Source organism: Scyliorhinus canicula, chromosome 20 (assembly GCF_902713615.1).
Source record: "Scyliorhinus canicula chromosome 20, sScyCan1.1, whole genome shotgun sequence".
In the NCBI taxonomy this organism is placed as follows: domain Eukaryota; kingdom Metazoa; phylum Chordata; class Chondrichthyes; order Carcharhiniformes; family Scyliorhinidae; genus Scyliorhinus; species Scyliorhinus canicula.
Window position 1 is genome coordinate 5,512,418 of NC_052165.1, and position 19,412 is coordinate 5,531,829.

Genomic DNA, 19,412 nt, shown 5'->3' on the forward strand with positions numbered 1-19,412 from the left:
GAGTAGAAACAAAAAAAATGACATGTAATATATATTTATAAAATGTTACCAGAGGTAGGTAGAAAGAAAAAAGAACAAGACCCTCAGCCATTGGCACAGTAAGTTGCTAGTTCACAAATTATTAGATTTACTGAATTAAATTTTAAATTAACCTTGGTGGTATTTTCACTCATGACCCCCCAAGATTTTAACTTCGTAACCATAGCCACTACATTACAATACATGAGAGAGGCGTTTGTTAGGTTTTATGTTGGAGCTTGTATTTTAGTAATTTAACAGAAGAAGTGTTGAATTGGTAACAATGGCTCAAGGCAAGAGGAAGGCCTTTTGTTTCAATTTGACAAGTGCAAAATATGAAGAGCTAAAAGTGTGGAAAGAGCAACTTTTATTTTTTTCAGATTATTGGGTATTTTCTTACTTTACTTTCAATCGCGAGGAAAATAGCTCAGTTTTATCTTCACATCGACAAACATAATCAGGCAAAGGTAAATTGTCCCGTGAATTTGACTCTTGTGAACTGGAGGATGAAGGTCAGAGAGGCAGTGCCTGTGTAAATTAAGTGAATATTGAAGGAGGAAACCACATTTGGAAACTGGGAAGGAGAGTGTTGTAGTGAAGAGAGAAAGGAATCCCAGGGGGATTTTTTCTTAGATTAAAGATCTGTGAACTGTGAAGTAATAAAGCGTTACACTGTTTTTGAAGTAAACTATCTGTCACCGTGCACACAAAAGTGAATTGGGGAGCGGTAGTATTTCGAAGTGTGCATGCTTTAAAATGTCCCATGAGATAATTTCACAAGGAACTTTGCATTATTCATTGGACACCTGGGCCAGGAATCTAAAACTTTTACAAACTCCCGAGAAATGCCCTTGTGGTTTTATGTGTCAGATGTCTTTAGGATCAATCTTCCTTCAATAATTCTAGAAAACCAGCTGCAATAGAATGGCTAGATCAATGTATTAACTGCCTCAAAAATCTTCTCAGCTACTCGCGACGATTTAGTAAGAGTTATGTTATTAACTCTAAACTCTCAATAACCGACTAGACCTTTCAATTTATCTCCTGCTTGCCGCTTCCCACCTCCAACTTGCCACCTCTCCTGACGTGCCGTTACTATCCCTGACTCGCATGTTCCCCTTTTCTCTCCCTCCCTCCCTGACCCTCCCGCTGCCACCTTCCTCCTTCTCACCACTTTCCTCTCAACCCATTCGCTATCTTGCTCTCCCACTTGCTGCTCCTCTCACTGACTCCCATTTTGCTGCTTCTCCCGTTTGCTGATCCCTCCCTAATCCTCCTGCATGGTGTCTCGCTCTCTTGCCTGCCTTCCTCGTGCTCACTGCTTTGCTCATTTGAATGCTTGTTGTGAGCGAGGACTTGGGTGGGGGGAGGTGAAGGGGAAAGTGAGCAAGTGAGTGAGTGAGGGGTTTGCAAATGGGAATGTAGGGGAGGAAGTAGTCAATGAGGGGTCAGGGAAGGAGGTGATGAGCAAGAGGGAGATGCTAGAGAAGTAGCGCATAGGAAGCTTCGGAAGGGAAGTGGCAAGTGGAACAATTGAGGAGGGAAGCGGAAAGCGCCAGGATTGGGGAGGTATGTGGCAAGTGGCAGGATCGGTAGAGGGAAGCGACGAGCGAGAGCGTCGGGGAGAGAAGCGGTGAGTAGGGGATCGCAGGGGAAGCGGCGCGTGGCGAATCGGGGGAGGGAAGTGACGAGCAGGAGAGACGGGGGAGGGAAGTGGCGAGCAGGAGAGTCGGGGAGGGAATCAGCGAGCGGGAGAATCGGGGGAGGGAAGTGGCAAGCATGAGAGTCGGGGAGTGAATCAGCAAGCAGGAGAGTCGGGGAGGGAATCAGCGAGCAGGAGAGTCGGGGAGGGAATCAGCGAGCAGGAAAGTCGGGGGAGGGAAGCGGATTGCGGGAGAGTCAGGGGAGGGAAACGGAGAGCGGGAGTGTCGGGGAGGGAAGCGGATAGCGAGAGTGTCGGGGGAGGGAAGCGGATAGCGAGAGTGTCGGGGGGAGGGAAGCGGATAGCGGGAGAGTTGGGGGAGGAAAGTGGCGAGCAGGAGAGTCGGGGGAGGGAAGCGGATGGGGAGAGTCGAGGGAGGGAAGTGGCGAGCAGGTGAGTTGGGGGAGGGAAGTGGCAAGCAGGAGAGTTGGGGGAGGGAAGTGGATGGCGGGAGAGTCGGCGGAGGGAAGCGGTTAGCGGGAGAGTCGGAGGAGAGAAGCGGATAGCGGGATGGCCGGGGAGGGAAGCGGATAGCGGGAGAGTCGGGGAAGGGAAGCGGTGAGTGGGAAAGTCGGGGGGAGGGAAGCGGATAGTGGGAAGGTCGGGGGAGGGAGGTGGAGAGCGGGAGAGTCGGGGGAGTGAGACCGAGTGGGAGAGTCGGGGGAGGGAAGTAGCGAGCAGGAGAGTCGGGGGAGGGAAGCGGATAGAGGGAGAGTCGGGGAGGGAAGCGGATAGCGCAAGAGTCGGGAGGGTGGTGGCGAGCGGGAGAGTCGGAGGGAAGCGGGTAGCGGGAGAGTTGGGGGAGGGAAGTGGCGAGCGGCAGAATCGGGGGAGGGAAGTGGATAGCGCGAGAGTCGGGGAGGGAAGTGGCGAGCAGGGAATCTGGGGAGGGAAGCGGATAGCGGGAAGGTCGGGGGTGGGAAGCGGATAGCGGGAAGGTCGGGGTGGGAAGCGGATAGCGGGAAGGTCGGGGGTGGGAAGCAGATAGCGGGAAGGTCGGGGGAGGGAAACAATGAACGGGAGAGTAGGAGGGAAGCGGATAACGGGAGAGTCGGAGGAGGGAAACGGATAGCGGAAGAGTCGGGGAGGGAAGTGGATAGCTGTAGGGTCGGGGGAGGGATACAGACAGCGGGAATGTCGGGGAGGGAAGCGGATAGCTGTAGGGTCTTTGGGGAAGCGGATAGCGGGAAGGTTGGAGGAGGGAAGCGGATAGCTGTCGGGTCGGGGGAGGATAGCGGGAGAGTCGGGGGAGGGAAGCGGATAGCGGGAGAGTCGGGGGAGGGAAGTGGATAGCTGTAGGGTCGGGGGAGGGAAACAGACAGGGTGAATGTTGGAGAGGGAAGCGGATAGCGCAAGAGCCGGGAGGGTGGTGGCGAGCGGGAGAGTTGGAGGGAAGCGGGTAGCGGGAGAGTTGGGGGAGGGAAGTGGCGAGTAGCAGAATCGGGGGAGGGAAGTGGATAGCGCGAGAGTCGGGGAGGGAAGTGGCGAGCAGGGAATCTGGGGAGGGAAGCGGATAGCGGGAAGGTCGGGGGTGGGAAGCGGATAGCGGGAAGGTCGGGGTGGGAAGCGGATAGCGGGAAGGTCGGGGGTGGGAAGCGGATAGCGGGAAGGTCGGGGGTGGGAAGCGGATAGCGGGAAGGTCGGGGGAGGGAAACAGTGAACGGGAGAGTAGGAGGGAAGCGGATAACGGGAGAGTCGGGGAGGGAAGCGGATAGCGGGAGAGTCGGGGTAGGGAAGTGGATAGCTGTAGGGTCGGGGGAGGGAAACGGACAGCGGGAATGTCGGGGAGGGAAGCGGATAGCTGTAGGGTCTTGGGGGAAGCGGATAGCGGGAAGGTCGGAGGAGGGAAGCGGATAGCTGTCGGGTCGGGGGAGGATAGCGGGAGAGTCGGGGGAGGGAAGCGGATAGCGGGAGAGTCGGGGGAGGGACGCGGATAGCGGGAGGGTTGGAGGAGGAGGGAAGCGGATAGCGGGTGTGTCGGGGGAGGGAAGTGGATAACGGGAGGGTCGGAGGAGAGAAGCGGATAGCGGGAGAGTCGGGGGAGGGAAGGGGATAGCTGTAGGGTCGGGTGAGGGAAGCGGATAGCTGTCGGGTCAGGGGAGGGAAGCGGATAGCGGGAGGGTCCGGGGAGGGAAGCGGATAGCGGGAGAGTCGGGGGAGGGAAGGGGATAGCTGTAGGGTCGGGTGAGGGAAGCGGATAGCTGTCGGGTCAGGGGAGGGAAGCGGATAGCGGGAGGGTCCGTGGAGGGAAGCGGATAGCTGTCGGGTCAGGGGAGGGAAGCGGATAGCGGGAGGGTCCGGGGAGGGAAGCGGATAGCTGTCGAGTCAGGGAAGGGAAGCGGATAGCGGGAGGGTCCGGGGAGGGAAGCGGATAGCGGGAGGGTCCGGGGAGGGAAGCGGATAGCTGTCGGGTCAGGGAAGGGAAGCGGATAGCGGGATGGTCCGGGGAGGGAAGCGGATAGCTGTCGGGTCAGGGAAGGGAAGCGGATAGCGGGAGGGTCCGGGGAGGGAAGCGGATAACGGGAGGGTCAGGTGAAGGAAGCGGATAGAGGGAGAGTCGGAGGAGGGAAGTGGCGAGAGACAAGTTTGGATGGGAATAAAATCGGCCACAAATTTTGCCAAAGCAGCAACTACTTCAGTCTTAATCACGTGACCATTCAAATGGTTCAGGCATTCATCCATAGTTTTTATTTTGCTTTGTCTTGTCCATGTAGTCTGTGGTGGATATGCATCACTGTAAATATACAAGGGGTTAACGTAGATACCCTAGGACACTAAATACACAAGGGGTTAATGTGAACACACTACACCTAGCTAGACACTAGAGGGGGCACCAGAAACATCATGACACATAGACAGTCAACCAATAGGCTAGTAAGATAGGACACGACCAATGGGCAGTCACGACACACACAGAGGTGACATTACCACAGGAGGGCATTACACCAACCCATATAAAAGGACACAGTACACATGATCTTCCTCTTTCCAGTGGAGACACTTAGTGAGTACACAGGGTTGAATGAAACACATCACACCCACCACGTGGATTATAGCTGACTGGTTCGTCAGTCTGAGTAGCTATAGCAGGATTAACAGGAGAGTTGAATCCAAGTAGGAGAATCGTTAACAGTTTAATAAATGTGTTAAGGCAATCTCCAAGTCTGAACCTTCCTTTGTCAGAGAGCACATCAAGGAAGCATCTTATGCTACGTCAAGAGCATAACAAAACATAGTCAAGTTTCATCAGGATGAAACAATGTGCAGTTTTTTTCCAAACAATTTACATTATTTCCATGGATGTGACAAATATATAGCTGCAGGTAAAACATGTGAACATTCCTTTAGAGTGAAATAAATGCCGATGCTTTAATTGCTGTTTGATTGTATCATTTTTTTGATTGTATCATCTAGTGATGAAAGTTTTGTTACCTTATCTTGCTTTGAGTTGCTTAGAGTTTTACAGTTTCTAAAATTATTGCCATTATCATGCTTATCCTTTTATGGTGATAACTGAAAACTTCACCCATGAACAGATGTAATGGTATTATTTCCATGTTGAGCGCAAAAATAACTGGATGGGGGGTTTCCCACGCTCCCGTGGCGTGTTTCTCGGCAACTGAAGGCGACTACCATTGCCTGGAGGTGGGACATTCCGGTTTCACCGCTGTCAATTGGGCTTCCCGTTGAATCGACCGCCCACTCTCCCGCAACCAGGAAATCCACGGCGAGTGTTCACCGTCGGCAGTACCGGAAGAGATCCCGTTGATCAGAACAGCCGGAACAGTGTTGACAGCTGAATTCTGTTGTAACATCTTTAATAGTCTCACTTTGAAACTTTAACCATATGTAATACTCTGTTTGCAGGAGAAACATAAACTAGAACTGGAAGACTTGAGGAAAGCTGGTCATGATGCTCTCAGCGTTATCATTGAAGAATTTAAGGTTAGTGTTCTGCATGGTAGGGCTACACGGTGGCGCAGTGGGTTAGCCCTGCTGCCTCACGGCGCCGAGGTCCCTGGTTCGATCCCAGTTCTGGGTCACTGTCCGTGTGGCGTTTGCACATTCTCCCCGTGTTTGTGTGGGTTTCGGCTCCGCAACCCAAAAGATGTGCAGGCTAGGTGGATTGGCCACACTAAATTAACCCTTAATTGGAACAAATGAATTGGGTACTCTGAATCTATTAAGAAAAAGTATTCTGCATGGTAGAAGGGACTAAATAGCCTTCTCCTGTTCCAATGCCTGATGGTGTTTCATTAACGCAAGTTGTAAACAAAAGTGAAGAATGAATTGATTTATACATAACTCCAATTGCAAATACTAAGCGTATAATCCATTCCAAAGTTAAATGAGAAGAATGCAGCTTGCATTATAGAAATGGGCTGAAATTCTCTGGCTATTGGCATCCTCTTCTGCCAGTAGCGCACCCCCGCCCGGGGGTTTCCTGGCGACATGGAGTGACTTAAATGGGAATCCCATTGACATGTGGCGGGAGAAGAGAAAACGGTGCGCTGCCAAGAAACAAGCGGCTGGGGGGGCCATAGTATCCCACCCATGGTGACTGAAGAAAAAATTGTATTTGTTGGCTCTTCAGAGGAACTCTGCCTTCTAGTGTACTTTTGCATATCTGTGTAAAGCAATTACTTTTGTCTGATCACGTCATTAAGTTACAAAGAGGTTCTCAGTTGAAACAGGGAAAAGATTGTAATCTTATAATCTTTTTAAAGTTGAATTTTCTAACTTGATGTTGCTTTCTAATATACAAAATCTAAAATATAAGTAAATTAATACCAGCAGCTTGTTTAAACAGACAAATTAATAGTGGCAGTAGGTCAGTCTGCCTCTTGAACCTGTTCCACCATTCAATAATATAGCTGATTTGACTATGGCCTCAGCACCACACTCTGCCCACCTCAGTACCCTTTGATTCCCCTGTTAGTCAAGATTGAACCACCTCTGCCTCAAAAATATTCAATGGCTCTGGAGAAGAGAACTCAGGCCTTCTGACAGAAAATACTTCTCCTCGTTTTCATTCTCGGAGAATCGGCGGGGACACGGATAATTCCCGCCAAGCCGCGACGCGATTCTCTGGCAACTGGAGATTGCCCAAGCCCGGCGATTCTCCGCGGTCGACCTGGCAAACTCCCACCGAGTTCCACCTAGTCCCGCAGCGTGGTTCCAAGCTGGTACCACCCGGCGGAGCTCGGACCCACGGCCACAGTGGATGTCGTGGGGAGGGGGGATCTGACTTGGGGGGGGGCCTCCATGGGGCCCAGGCCTGCGATCGGGGGCTTCCGATTGGCGAGCGACGCGATCTAGATGGGAGCTTACCTCCTTCCGCGCGGCCCCGCTGTAGGTCTCCGCCATGTTGCGTGGCACCGGCGCGGAGACGGCCATCGCGTGCATGCACGGACCCGTGCCGGCAGTGCAGGGCTGCTTTTCGACTCTGGAGTAGTACGCAGCACTCCAGGGCCGTGCTGGCCCCATGTAGACCGCTGAATTGCTGGTCCAGGACACCCGTTGACACCAGCGTACATCACTCCGGTATTTATGCCGGTGTCAACACTTGGCCAGGATTTCGGAGAATCCCGGCCCTTATCTTTAAATATGTCCCTGAGTCCTGGTCTCTCCGGGTATTGGTCAAGTGAACCTTCTCTGAACTGCTTCTAAAGCAATTGTGTCCTTTCTTAAATAAGGAGACCAAAACTTTACAGTATTCCAGGGGTGGTCTCACCAGTGCCTTGTATAACTATAGCAAAACATCCCTATTTTGTATTCCATTCCTCTTGTAATAAATGATAACATTCCATTTGCCTTCCTAACCACTTGCTGTTCACATTTTCCCGCATTATACTCCCATCTGCCAAGTTTTTGCCCATTCTCTTAACCTTTCCATGTCCTTTTTCAGACCCCTTATGTCCTCTTCACAACTTGCTTTCCTTCCTGTTTTTGTGTCATCAGCAAATTTTGAATCTATACATTCTGTTCCTTTATCCCAAATCATTGATATAGATTGTAAATAGTTGAGGCCCCAGCACTGATCCCTATGGCACTCCACCCGTGACATCTTGCCAACCAGAAAATCACCCATTTATGCCGACCCTGTGTTTCCTGTTAGCTAATCAATCCTCTATCGACAGTAATATGTTATCCCTCTACACCATGAGCTCCTTGTGTGGTAAAGGGTGACGAAGTGGATTTTGCAGAGTGTCTTAAGAGGAGAGACTGCAGAGTTTGGAAACCAGGTGGCTGAAAGTACAGACATGGATGGTGAGGTTAAGGATGTTATGGAGCTGGGGAATACGTTATGGGGCTGGGGAATGAGTTATGCAGTAATGGAAAACAAAGGTAGTAGGAATATGAGACAAGTTAAATTAACCATGACATGAAGAGCAACCAGGGTAACCCAGAAGTGGGACTAAATTCAACCTTGTAAGATACAGAATGGAAAGGGACCGATGTAGCCCTATTCCTTAATGGTTCGAGTCCTGAATGAAGTATTTAAATGATGAAATTTGTATGTACTTTGCTGCCTGTAATGCAGGAATGGTGCATTGATTGTAACTTTAATTCAATTTTACCCTTTTGATATCCTGTCCACCGCGTCCCTGTTACCTGCTGAATTTGTTTTTTGCTTTTTGATTCTCTATGAACATTGCATGTTTGTATGTTTTTAATCTGAATACTTAATCTATGTGTAAATTTCTTTTTGATGTAAGTTACACTGCAATTGAACTTTGATCGAATGTGTTTCTTGAATAAAATACCATTATTAATAAATCTTTTTTCAGTTGAGGCACTACTTCAAAGAGGAAAACTGCCTGGTGAATTCCCACTATATATGGAAGGAAAATTAATTTCAGTCTGTGAAAACATAAAGATAATCAAATAATTCTTTGATCTATTAAACAAAAAAACTACTCTTTTAATTACAAATGCTAAGATCAATCCAAAAGTTTGTAACACAAGCCTTCCTTGTTACTTCCCTTCCCGTGACCAGGCGTTTTGTTTTCAAAGGTGTTCCATCTAGTAGTTTGTCTGAAAATGTTATTTAAATGCCCATTTTAAGACCTAGACGAGTGGCCAATTATTAAAAACGAAGAACAATACAGCACAGGAATGGCCCTTCAACCCTCCAAGCCTGCGCCGATCACGTATCCTATCGTGACCAACCGCCAATATCCTTCTATACCTCATCTGTTCATGTGCCTATCCAGATAAATCTTAAAGTCGCTAACGTATCTGTCTCAACCACCTCACTTGGCAGTGCATTCCAGGCCACCACCTGGAAAAAACTTCCCCCGCATGTCTCCACTGAACCTTTCCCCCCTCACCTTGAACTTGTGCCCCCTTGTAATTGTCATTTCCGCCCTGGGAAAAAAACTCCAATTGTTCACCTTAATAATTTTATAAACTTTTATCAGGTCGCCCCTCAGCCTCCGTCTGTCTAGGGAGAACAATCCCAGTTCATTCAATCTCTCCTCATAGCTAATACCCTCCATACCAGGCAACATCCTGGTAAACCTTTACTGTACTCTCTCCAAAGCCTCCGCGTCCTTCTGGTAGTGCGGTGACCAGAATTGGACACAGTGCTCCAAATGTGGCCGAACCAACGTTCTAGATAATTGTAACATAATTTTTGAGCTTTTATACTCGATACCCCGTCCTATGAAGGCAAGCTTGCCATATGCTTTCTTTACCACCATTTCCACCTGTGCTGCCACTTTTAAGGATCTGCGCACCCAGATCTCTCTGTCTCAATGCTCCTGATGGTTCTGCCATTTATTTTATAGCTCCCATCTGAATTGGATCCATCAAAATGCATCACCTCGCATTTGTTTGGGTTAAATTCCATCTGCCATTTCACTGCCCAATCTTGCAGCCTATCTATTTCCTGTTGTATTCTCTGATGATCTTCATCACTATCCGCAACTCCTGCAATCTTAGTATCATCCGCAAACTTGCTGATCAGACACGCTACGCTTTCTTTCATGTCATTTATATATTACAAAGAGCAGAGGTTTCAGAACTGATCCCTGCGGAACACCACTAGTTACAGACCTTAATTCGGAAAAACACTGTTCCACTGCTACCCTCTGTCTTCTATGGCCAAGTCAGTTCTGGATCCATCCAGCTAGTTCACCCCTGACCCCATGGGTACGATTCTCCGCCCCCCCACGCCGGGTGGGAGAATAGCGGGAGGGCCTTGCGACATTTTTCACGCCCTCCCGCTATTCTCCCCCCCCCCCCACGCCTGACCCACGCCACGAATCGCCGCTCGCCGGTTTTTATGGCGAACGGCGATTCTCCGAGGCCGATGGGCCGAGCGGCCGGGGCTTCACGCCCGCTTCAACACGGCAGCAAACACACCTGCTCGCTGCCGTCGTGAAACGGGCGCCAGATGCCCGTTTGGGGCATCTGGGGGCCCGATTGGCACAGCAGTACCACGGCCGTGCCAAGGGGGGCATAGGCCCGCGATTGGTGCCCACCGATCGCGGGCCGTGCGTCCGTAACGGACACACTCTTTTCCCTCCGCCGCCCCGCAAGATCAAGCCGCCACATCTTGCGGGGCGGCTGAGAGAAAAGACGCCAACTGCGCATGAGCGGGTTGGCGTTGTCCAACCTGCGCATGCGCGGCTGACGTCATTGGCCGCGTCAGCCGGCATGACGCTTGCGTGCGGCCTTGACGACCGTCGTCAAGGCCGAGCCGCCGTGTCGCAAGGGGCCGCGCCCGTAGCCCCGCCCGGGGGGGGGGGGAGAATTGGCTCCGGAAGTGGGCATCAAGGCTGCCGTGGGCCACGGCCTGTCCCATGGCAGCCTTTACGATTCTCCGCATTTGCGGAGAATCTCGCCCCATGTATCTAATCTTTTGCACCAGCCTGCCATGAGGGACCTTATCAAATGCTTTACTAAACTCCATGTAGACAACATCCACAGCCCTTCCCTCGTCAATCATTTTTGTCACCTCCTCAACAAAGTCAATCAAATTAGTGATACATGACCTCCCTCGTACAAAACCATGCTGCCTGTCGCTAATAAGACCATTCACTTCCAAATATGCATAGATCTTATCTCTGAGAATCTTTTCCAACAATTTCACTATCACTGACGCCAAGTTCACTGGCCTATATTTACCCAGATTATCCTTGCAAACCTTCTTAAATAACGGTACTCCAATCCTCTGCGATCTCACCTGTGGCCAATGAGGACACAAAGCTTTCTGTCAGAGGCCCAGCGATTTCATCTCTTGCCTCCCTCAGAAATCTGGGATAGATGCCATCTGGTCCTGGGAATTTGTCCGCCTTGATGCTTTTCAACACACCTAACACTTCCTGCCTCGTAATAAAGATCTGTTCTAAAGTGTTTACACATCCATCTGAGACAACACCAATCAACATGCCCCTCTCCTTTGTGAATACCAATGTAAAATACTCATTAAGGATCTCACCTACTTTCTCTGATTCTATACATGATTTCCCCCCTTTGTCCTTGAGTGGACCAGCTCTTTCTCTAGCTCTCCACTTGTACCGTGGGCAGCACGGTAGCATGGTGGTTAGCATAAATGCTTCACAGCTTCAGGGTCCCAGGTTCGATTCCCGGCTGGGTCACTGTCTGTGCGGAGTCTGCACATCCTCCCCGTGTGTGCGTGGGTTTCCTCCGGGTGCTCCGGTTTCCTCCCACAGTCCAAAGATGTGCGGGTTAGGTGGATTGGCCATGCTAAATTGCCCGTAGTGTCCTAAAAAGTAAGGTTAAGGGGGGGTTGTTGGGTTACGGGTATAGGGTGGATACGTGGGTTTGAGTAGGGTGATCATTGCTCGGCACAACATCGAGGGCCGAAGGGCCTGTTCTGTGCTGTACTGTTCTATGTTCTAATATACCTATAAAATGCCTTGGGATTCTCCTTAATCTTGTCTGCCAAGGACATTTTGTGACCCCTTTTTGCCCTCTTTCTATTTTCCTTATATTCCTCAAGTGTTTATTTGTTTTTAGTTGTCCATACCTCACATATGCATCTTTTTCCTTTTTGACAAGATTCTCAATTTCTCTGGTCATCAATGGTTCCCGAATCCTGCCTTTGCCGTCCTTCCTTTTTACCGGCACACGCCTATCCTGCTCTCCCATCAACTGCTCCTTAAAAGACTCCCACATGCCAATTATCGATTTACCCTCAAACAGACTCACCCAAACAACAGCCTCCAAATCCTGCCTAATCTGGTTGTAGTTAGCCTTCCCCCAATTTAGCACCTTAACCCGAGGACAACACTCGTTCTTTTCCATGAGTATCCTAAAGCTAACGGAATTGTGGTCACTGTTCGCCACACGTTCTCCCACTGCAAGGTTGATGACCTGGCTGGGCTCGTTCCCTAGTGCTAGGTCCAATATAGCCCCCTCTCTAGTCGAACTATCCACATATTGTTGCAAAAAACATTCTTGGACACACTTAACATATTACCATCCAGACCCCTCGCCCAAAGGGATTTCCAGTCAATATGAGGAAAATTAAAGTCTCCCACTACAACAGCCCTATTATTTCTACATATATCCAGAGACTGCTTACATATCTGTTCCACAACTTCCTGTGGCTGTTGGGAGGCCTGTAGCACACCCCCATCATAGTGACTGCCCCCTTCCTGTTTCTGAGCTCTACCCACAGTGCCTCATTACTTGATTATTTTCCATGGTGTCCTCCTCCCTCTGTACAGCTGTAATATGTTCTCTAACCAGTATTGGAACTCCCCCACCTAGAACATAGAACATAGAACGATACAGCGCAGTACAGGCCCTTCGGCCCTCGATGTTGCACCGACATGGAAAAAAAAAAAAACTAAAGGCCATCTAACCTACACTATGCCCTTATCATCCATATGCTTATCCAATAAATTTTTAAATGCCCTCAATGTTGGCGAGTTCACTACTGTTGCAGGTAGGGCATTCCACGGCCTCACCACTCTTTGCGTAAAAAACCCACCTCTGACCTCTGTCCTATATCTATTACCCCTCAATTTAAGGCTATGTCCCCTCGTGCTAGCCACCTCCATCCGCGGGAGAAGGCTCTCGCTGTCCACCCTATCTAACCCTCTGATCATTTTGTATGCCTCTATTAAGTCACCTCTTAACCTTCTTCTCTCTAACGAAAACAACCTCAAGTCCATCAGCCTTTCCTCATAAGATTTTCCCTCCATACCAGGCAACATCCTGGTAAATCTCCTCTGCACCCGTTCCAAAGCTTCCACGTCCTTCCTATAATGAGGCGACCAGAACTGTACGCAATACTCCAAATGCGGCCGTACCAGAGTTTGGTACAGCTGCATCATGACCTCATGGCTCCGGAACTCAATCCCTCTACCAATAAAGGCCAACACACCATAGGCCTTCTTCACAACCCTATCAACCTGGGTGGCAACTTTCAGGGATCTATGTACATGGACACCGAGATCCCTCTGCTCATCCACACTACCAAGAATTTTACCATTAGCCAAATATTCCGCATTCCTGTTATTCTTTCCAAAGTGAATCACCTCACACTTCTCCACATTAAACTCCATTTGCCACCTCTCAGCCCAGCTCTGCAGCTTATCTATGTCCCTCTGTAACCTGCAACATCCTTCCGCACTGTCTACAACTCCACCGACTTTAGTGTCGTCTGCAAATTTACTCACCCATCCTTCTGCGCCCTCCTCTAGGTCATTTATAAAAATGACAAACAGCAACGGCCCCAGAACAGATCCTTGTGGTACGCCACTCGTAACTGAACTCCATTCTGAACATTTCCCATCAACTACCACTCTCTGTCTTCTTTCAACTAGCCAATTTCTGATCCACATCTCTAAATCACCCGCAATCCCCAGCCTCCGTATTTTCTGCAATAGCCGACCGTGGGGAACCTTATCAAACGCTTTACTGAAATCCATATACACCACATCAACCTCTTTTACCTTTCTCCCTGTCTCGCCTAAAACACCTATATCCTGGAATATTTAGCTGCCAGTCCTGTCCCTTTTTTAACCAAGTCTCCGTTACTGCAACCACATCCAAGTTCCGAGCATGAATCAAGGCTTTAAGTTCATATGAATCAAGGCTTTAAGTTCATATGAATCAAGGCTTTAAGTTTCTCTGAATCAAGGCTTTAAGTTGGTGAATGTTGCCACTACATATTTTGTATATATTTCATTTGTGGTGCTAAACACAGGATGAACAATACTTTATCTGCTGTTGTGTAAATTTTAGAACAATGGATACAGTCATTAATATTAATGCAGACGGCATTGTACTGTGTGTTGAAGAAGAGGTTTGCTTTTTCAGACTCCCAGCATATTGATACCAAACTGCATCCTCGGGTTGTTTCAAGCTTTACCTAGCTTGGCGAGAAGTCGGTTGAAATAAAGTTTTGAACGGATGGTAACTTAGTATTTCACAATGCAGCACAAGGTAGTTATTGTTCCTTTGTGGCTCTGCACACCATTCTCTGGCAGATATGGTTAATTAGTGGTTCATATTTTTATGACACTGTACAGGAAAATTGCCTGGTGTAATCTGATAAATCACAATCAGCAAATCAGCCTTTGGTCATTTGATGGAGTAAAAGTCTGGAATGAGATGTAAAAATAGTTCATTAATGAGGGTATTAAAATTCAAATGCCTTGTGATTTAAAACAAACTTTATGGATGTTGTAAGTAAATAACATAGTTAATTACATGCTGTTGTCAGCCATGCATATTTCAAAGTTTCTTTTCTGGGTAGAACATTCTTAAAGGGACACTCCTCTTGTCAGGCAGTTTCATGAGCCACTCATTTCTTGATGTAGGTTATTTTAGAATCTTTCTTCCACAGACATTGGGAATAATCCTGCTTCAGCAGATGTGCCATTTCAATTGAATAAATTTTCATTCTCTTCGATGCAGATGTGGGACTAGATTCTCAGTTCTCCCGATGGAGTTTAATCACGTCTGGTTTGTGATGGAACCATCAGTTCACTAGATACGTGCTTTAAGATATGAACAGTGGTTTTAATCTACTTACAACAAAGCCAGCCTGTTCCACGTTGAACTCTCGATGAACTGAACGACTGGCTCTGAGCATTGGTATTTATACAGCAGTCCAGGGGGAGGAGTCATGGGCGGAGCCAAGGGTGGAGCCCTGTACAAACTCCGAAGCATTCCCAGCGCTACTCCCCCTAGTGGTCGGGCAATGCAACTGCGCTTACAAATGCATGGTCTCATGTATATACAATACAGTGTGAATTACGGAGTTACATTCACCACAGTTTGCACTGGCACTGTGAACAGTGCCCAGAAGCAATTCACTCTCCCTTCGCCATGCAAATCTGTGCATGGTGGAGATCGCATGGGTTTCCGTTATGAATCACGCTATTGGGAGGCCCGATAGTGAGGGCCTCTGGGTCACTTCACATCCCCCCCCCCCCCCACAGAACTCACGCGTGAGGGTGACCAGAAACCCACATCAGGAGTTGGGTCCCATGGATAAGAGAGAGCATGAGCAGAGAGATAGGAGAGAAACTTGAGAAATATGCTCGTCGAGGACTAGGGCAGGGTAAGTTTGGAGAATGGCCAGGTGGACCCCGGGAAGGTGAACTCGGTGAACAGCAGAGACAGCCAAATGGATAGTCTCACTCTTTGACAAGGAAGTCCACCATCTCCTCGCTCATGCTTTTGGCCATGAGGCTGGAGGTGAAAGGGGAGAAGGGTTTAAGGAGACAATTTGAAGTGAAGAAGAGAATCTAGGGGATAGTGGGAGCTTATAGTGCTTTATGTGGTTTCCCCAAATCAGGTGCTTGAATGCATAAACCACTCCCCTCCACACTTCCTAATTTCTCAGCATTTCTTGGATCCAATATAGAACATAAGAACGAGGAGCAGGAGTAGGCCATCTGGCCCCTCTAGCCTGCTAATATGGATGACCTCCGAGCAAACACCAAATTCCACCGACCGTAGTTTTGCTCACTCACTTAATTTGTCGATATCCTTTTGGAGATTCCTCCTTCTATCTGCACTACATGGTATCCCTTCTAATTGAATTTCAACTTCAAACTTGAATATATAATTTCCTATTCCTTCATCCAAGTCATTAATAAATGTGAAGCATAGGAGGCCCCAGAGCAAATTCCCGGGGAACACCATGTGTCACATAATGCTGCTCAATAAGTACATACCGTATTCCTCAACTCTTTGACCAAACTTTTCCGCCCGTTCGCTGGCAGCAAGATTCTCTGGTCCCGGCAGCGCTCCCGCACCCGTGGGTTTCCCGGCGATGTGGGGTGGCTTCAATCGGAATTCTCATTGGCAATGGCGGGAGCTGAGAATCCTACTGCCGGCAAATGGCGTGTCGTCTCCTGCTGCCAATAAACACGTGGCTGGGAGGTCGGAGACTCCGGCCCTTTGTCCCCGAGCTCCCAACCAAGCTGACCAATTAATGATTAATCTGGAGTACAGTCCAGTAGTTTAAGATTTATCTTGCCTATTTATTAGAAAAATGCTGGAGATAAAAGGGATATATGAACAAGTCGCTTATAGGATGAAATCAGAAACTCCAAAACTAAATTTAGTTTGGAGGCGTGAAGCAATCACCATATTTGTCGAGTTATACATTTGGGGCGAGATTCTCTGGCCCTCCCCACGGCGTGTTTCTCGGCGGTGGGAGGCAGCCCATGTTGTCCGGCGGGGCGGGGAGGTCCTCCAGTCCTGTTGCTGTCAACGGGATTTCCCATGTAACCCACCCCACGCTGCCGGGAAACCCATGGCGGTGGTGCACTGTCGGCGGGTTCGGAAGATCCTGGTTGTGTGAACAGACATAAGATCTTGCCCGCAGAGCCCTTGATGTTCAGATAAAGGTTGATTATGAAACTGTGTCCCAGTATTGCAGATATGTAAACTAGAAATATGAATCTTGCTCAAGAATTTCACTTTTTAAAATAAACTTAATTTACTGGGAAGGGAAGAATGCTTGTGTACATAAATTTAAAAAAAAAGCATTCAAAATCTTTGAGTTGCAAATCAAACTTGTATCTGCATAATTATTGCCTTTTGACGTCAATAAGTTAAACAGTTAGATTTTAAACTAAGGCAGAGGTAACGTCTTGCCATCAGTGGATTCATTGAACAGAAAAAAAGTAGGTGGGAAGTTAACATAGTTGGAACTTTCCATTCGTGCACAGGCAATCGTCTTGAAAGCACAAGTTGGGAAGTTTGGCATTTGGTGAAACTTTATTAGAACATAGAACATACAGTGCAGAAGGAGGCCATTCGGCCCATCGAGTCTGCACCGACCCACTTAAGCCCTCACTTCCATCCTATCCCTCTAACCCAATAACCCCTCCTAACCCTTGCAACAAAGTAATATTTGTCATAAGTAAAAGTTATTTGTATTAAGGCAGCTTCTTTTTGTTCAGGCTTATCTAGTTCATTCTTTGAAGTTTGGTATAGATGTTTAGTTTTATAGAATTTACAGTGTAGAAGGAGGCCATTCGGCACAGCGAGTCTGCACTGACCCTTGGAAAGAGCACCCTAATTAAGCCCATGCTACCACCCTATTCCCGTAACCCAGTAACGCCTCCTAACCATTTTGGACACTAAGGGCAATTTAGCATGACCAGTCCACCTAACGTGCATATCTTTGGACTATGGGAGGAAACCAGAGCACCTGGAGGAAACCCACGCAGACACTGGGGGAACATGCAGGCTCCACACAGACAGTGACCCAAGCCAGGAATCAGACTTGGGACTCTGAAGCTGCGAAGCAACAGTGCTAACCACTGTGCTACTGTGCTGCCCACTCAGCAGTATACCGATCTTAAGCAAATTTTAATCAGATCTACTCTGATGTTGCTCATGAAGATTCGGAGATATATACGGATAGGGGCATTAAACCAAATTGTATCACCAAGCACACTGATGTAACATTTGGAGTCACCCAGGAATTATCCTGGGATCACTGGGAAGGGATAATGGGTCTGTTTGTGATGGGCGCCTCAGGATGGTCAGTCTTTCAAATGGAAAATCCTGGCATCTAAAAGAAGTAGCAGCAGAGTGGATGCATTTGTTGTAATTTTTCCCAAATCCTTGGATTCTGGAGAAGTTCTGGAGGATTGGAAAGCTGCCAGTGTGGCATCCCTATTCAAAAAGGGTTGGATGCAAGGTGGGTAACTGTAGACCAATTAGCCTAACACCTATTGTTGGAAAAAAAATTGGAATCAGTTAGCAAGGAAGTAATAGCAGCTCATTTGTAAAATCATAATCGAAGCAAGCAGAATCAGATTTGCTTCGTGAGAGAGAAATCGTGCCTGACTAACGTGTTTGAGTTTTTCGAGGAAGTGGATCGAGGAGAACCAGTAGATGTGTTGTATTTGGACTTCCTGAAGGCATTTGACAAGATATCTCACGAAAGCTTATGTCATAAGATTAGACCCCACGATGTTGTAGGTAGTATATTGGCATGGACAGAGAATTGGTTAATGGGCAGGAAACAGGAAGTGGGGATGAAGGGTTCTTTTTCTATGGGGTTCCACAAGGATCAGTGCTGGGACCACAACTGTTTACAAAATATATGAATGACTTGGAGGAAGGAAGCAAATGTCCTGTAGCCAAGTTTGAGATGACGCAAAGATATGTGAAAAGGCAAGTTGGAGAGGGATACAGATAGGTTGCAGAGACATTGATAGGTTAAGCAAGTAGGCAGAAAGTTGGCAGATGGAGTATAATGTGCTAAAATATTGGGCGAGTTTCTCTGATCCTGAAGCTAAGTGTTGACGCCGTTGGAAATGCCGTTCCGTTTCTCGATGGCATCAACACGGCCCCAAGATCAGCAATTCTGGTCCCTACAGGGTAGCCCCCGGTTCACGCCACTCCAGCTGCTGATCCGGCCGTGGCATGGGCGCTGGGGGATTTCATTGGAGGTGGCTCAGAGAATGTTCACTGGGATGATCCCCGGTATGGAGGGATTGTCTTATGAGCAAAGGTTAAACAGGTTGGGACTCTGCTCATTGGAATTTAGAAGAATGAGAGGTGATCTCATTGAAACATATCGGATTCTTAAGGGGCTTGACAGGGTAAATGCTGAGAGGATGTTTCCCTCTTGGGGGAGTCTAGGACCAGAGGGCATAGCCTCAGAATATAGGGGTGCCAATTTAAGACTGAGATGAGGAGAAATTTCTTCTCTCAGAGTTGAGAGTCTTTGGAACTATGGGGGAAGAGCCCTTGTGCATATTTAAGGCTGCAATAGATTCGTGATCAGTAAGGGAATCATGGTTTATGTGGAAAGGGGAGGAAAGTGGACATGAGGAATGTTGGATCAGCCATGATCCTATTGAATGACGGAGCAGGCTCGAGGGGCTGAATGGCCTACTCCTGTTCCTATTTCTTATGGGGTCCAGGAAGGTAGGGAGCGATGTTCTGGGAATCAGGGGTACTGAGGAGGAGGGGGGGTGTTGGAGGGGAGGGTTGAGTTGTGGGTGGGCAGATCTCAGAGTCTGGTAGTGTTTTCAGGATGAGGGAAAACTGAAATTGTGTTCCAGGGTGTGTGATCACAGAGTGTTTTTTTTGGGAGTGCAGGAGAAATTGGTGGAGAGGAACCTGAGGTCGAACAGAGATATTCGGATTTTGGAGCATGTCTGGTTGGGAGGGGGGTTGAGAGTTGGTGAAAAGACACAAAACATTGAAAATTTGCTGGGATCTGCCA

The 19,412-nt window shown here is 48.3% G+C and overlaps 1 protein-coding gene across 8 annotated transcripts in view; it reads left to right on the forward strand.

The window, feature by feature from the left end:
• LOC119955040 (coiled-coil domain-containing protein 91-like) overlaps window positions 1-19,412 on the forward strand; it is a 185,750-nt gene that overhangs the window by 85,210 nt on the left and 81,128 nt on the right. For all 8 annotated transcript variants that reach the window (XM_038780854.1, XM_038780862.1, XM_038780856.1 and 5 more), the window contains exon 7: window positions 5,588-5,665. In XM_038780854.1, the coding sequence (XP_038636782.1) occupies window positions 5,588-5,665 (78 nt within the window). The remainder of the gene's footprint in view (window positions 1-5,587; window positions 5,666-19,412) is intronic.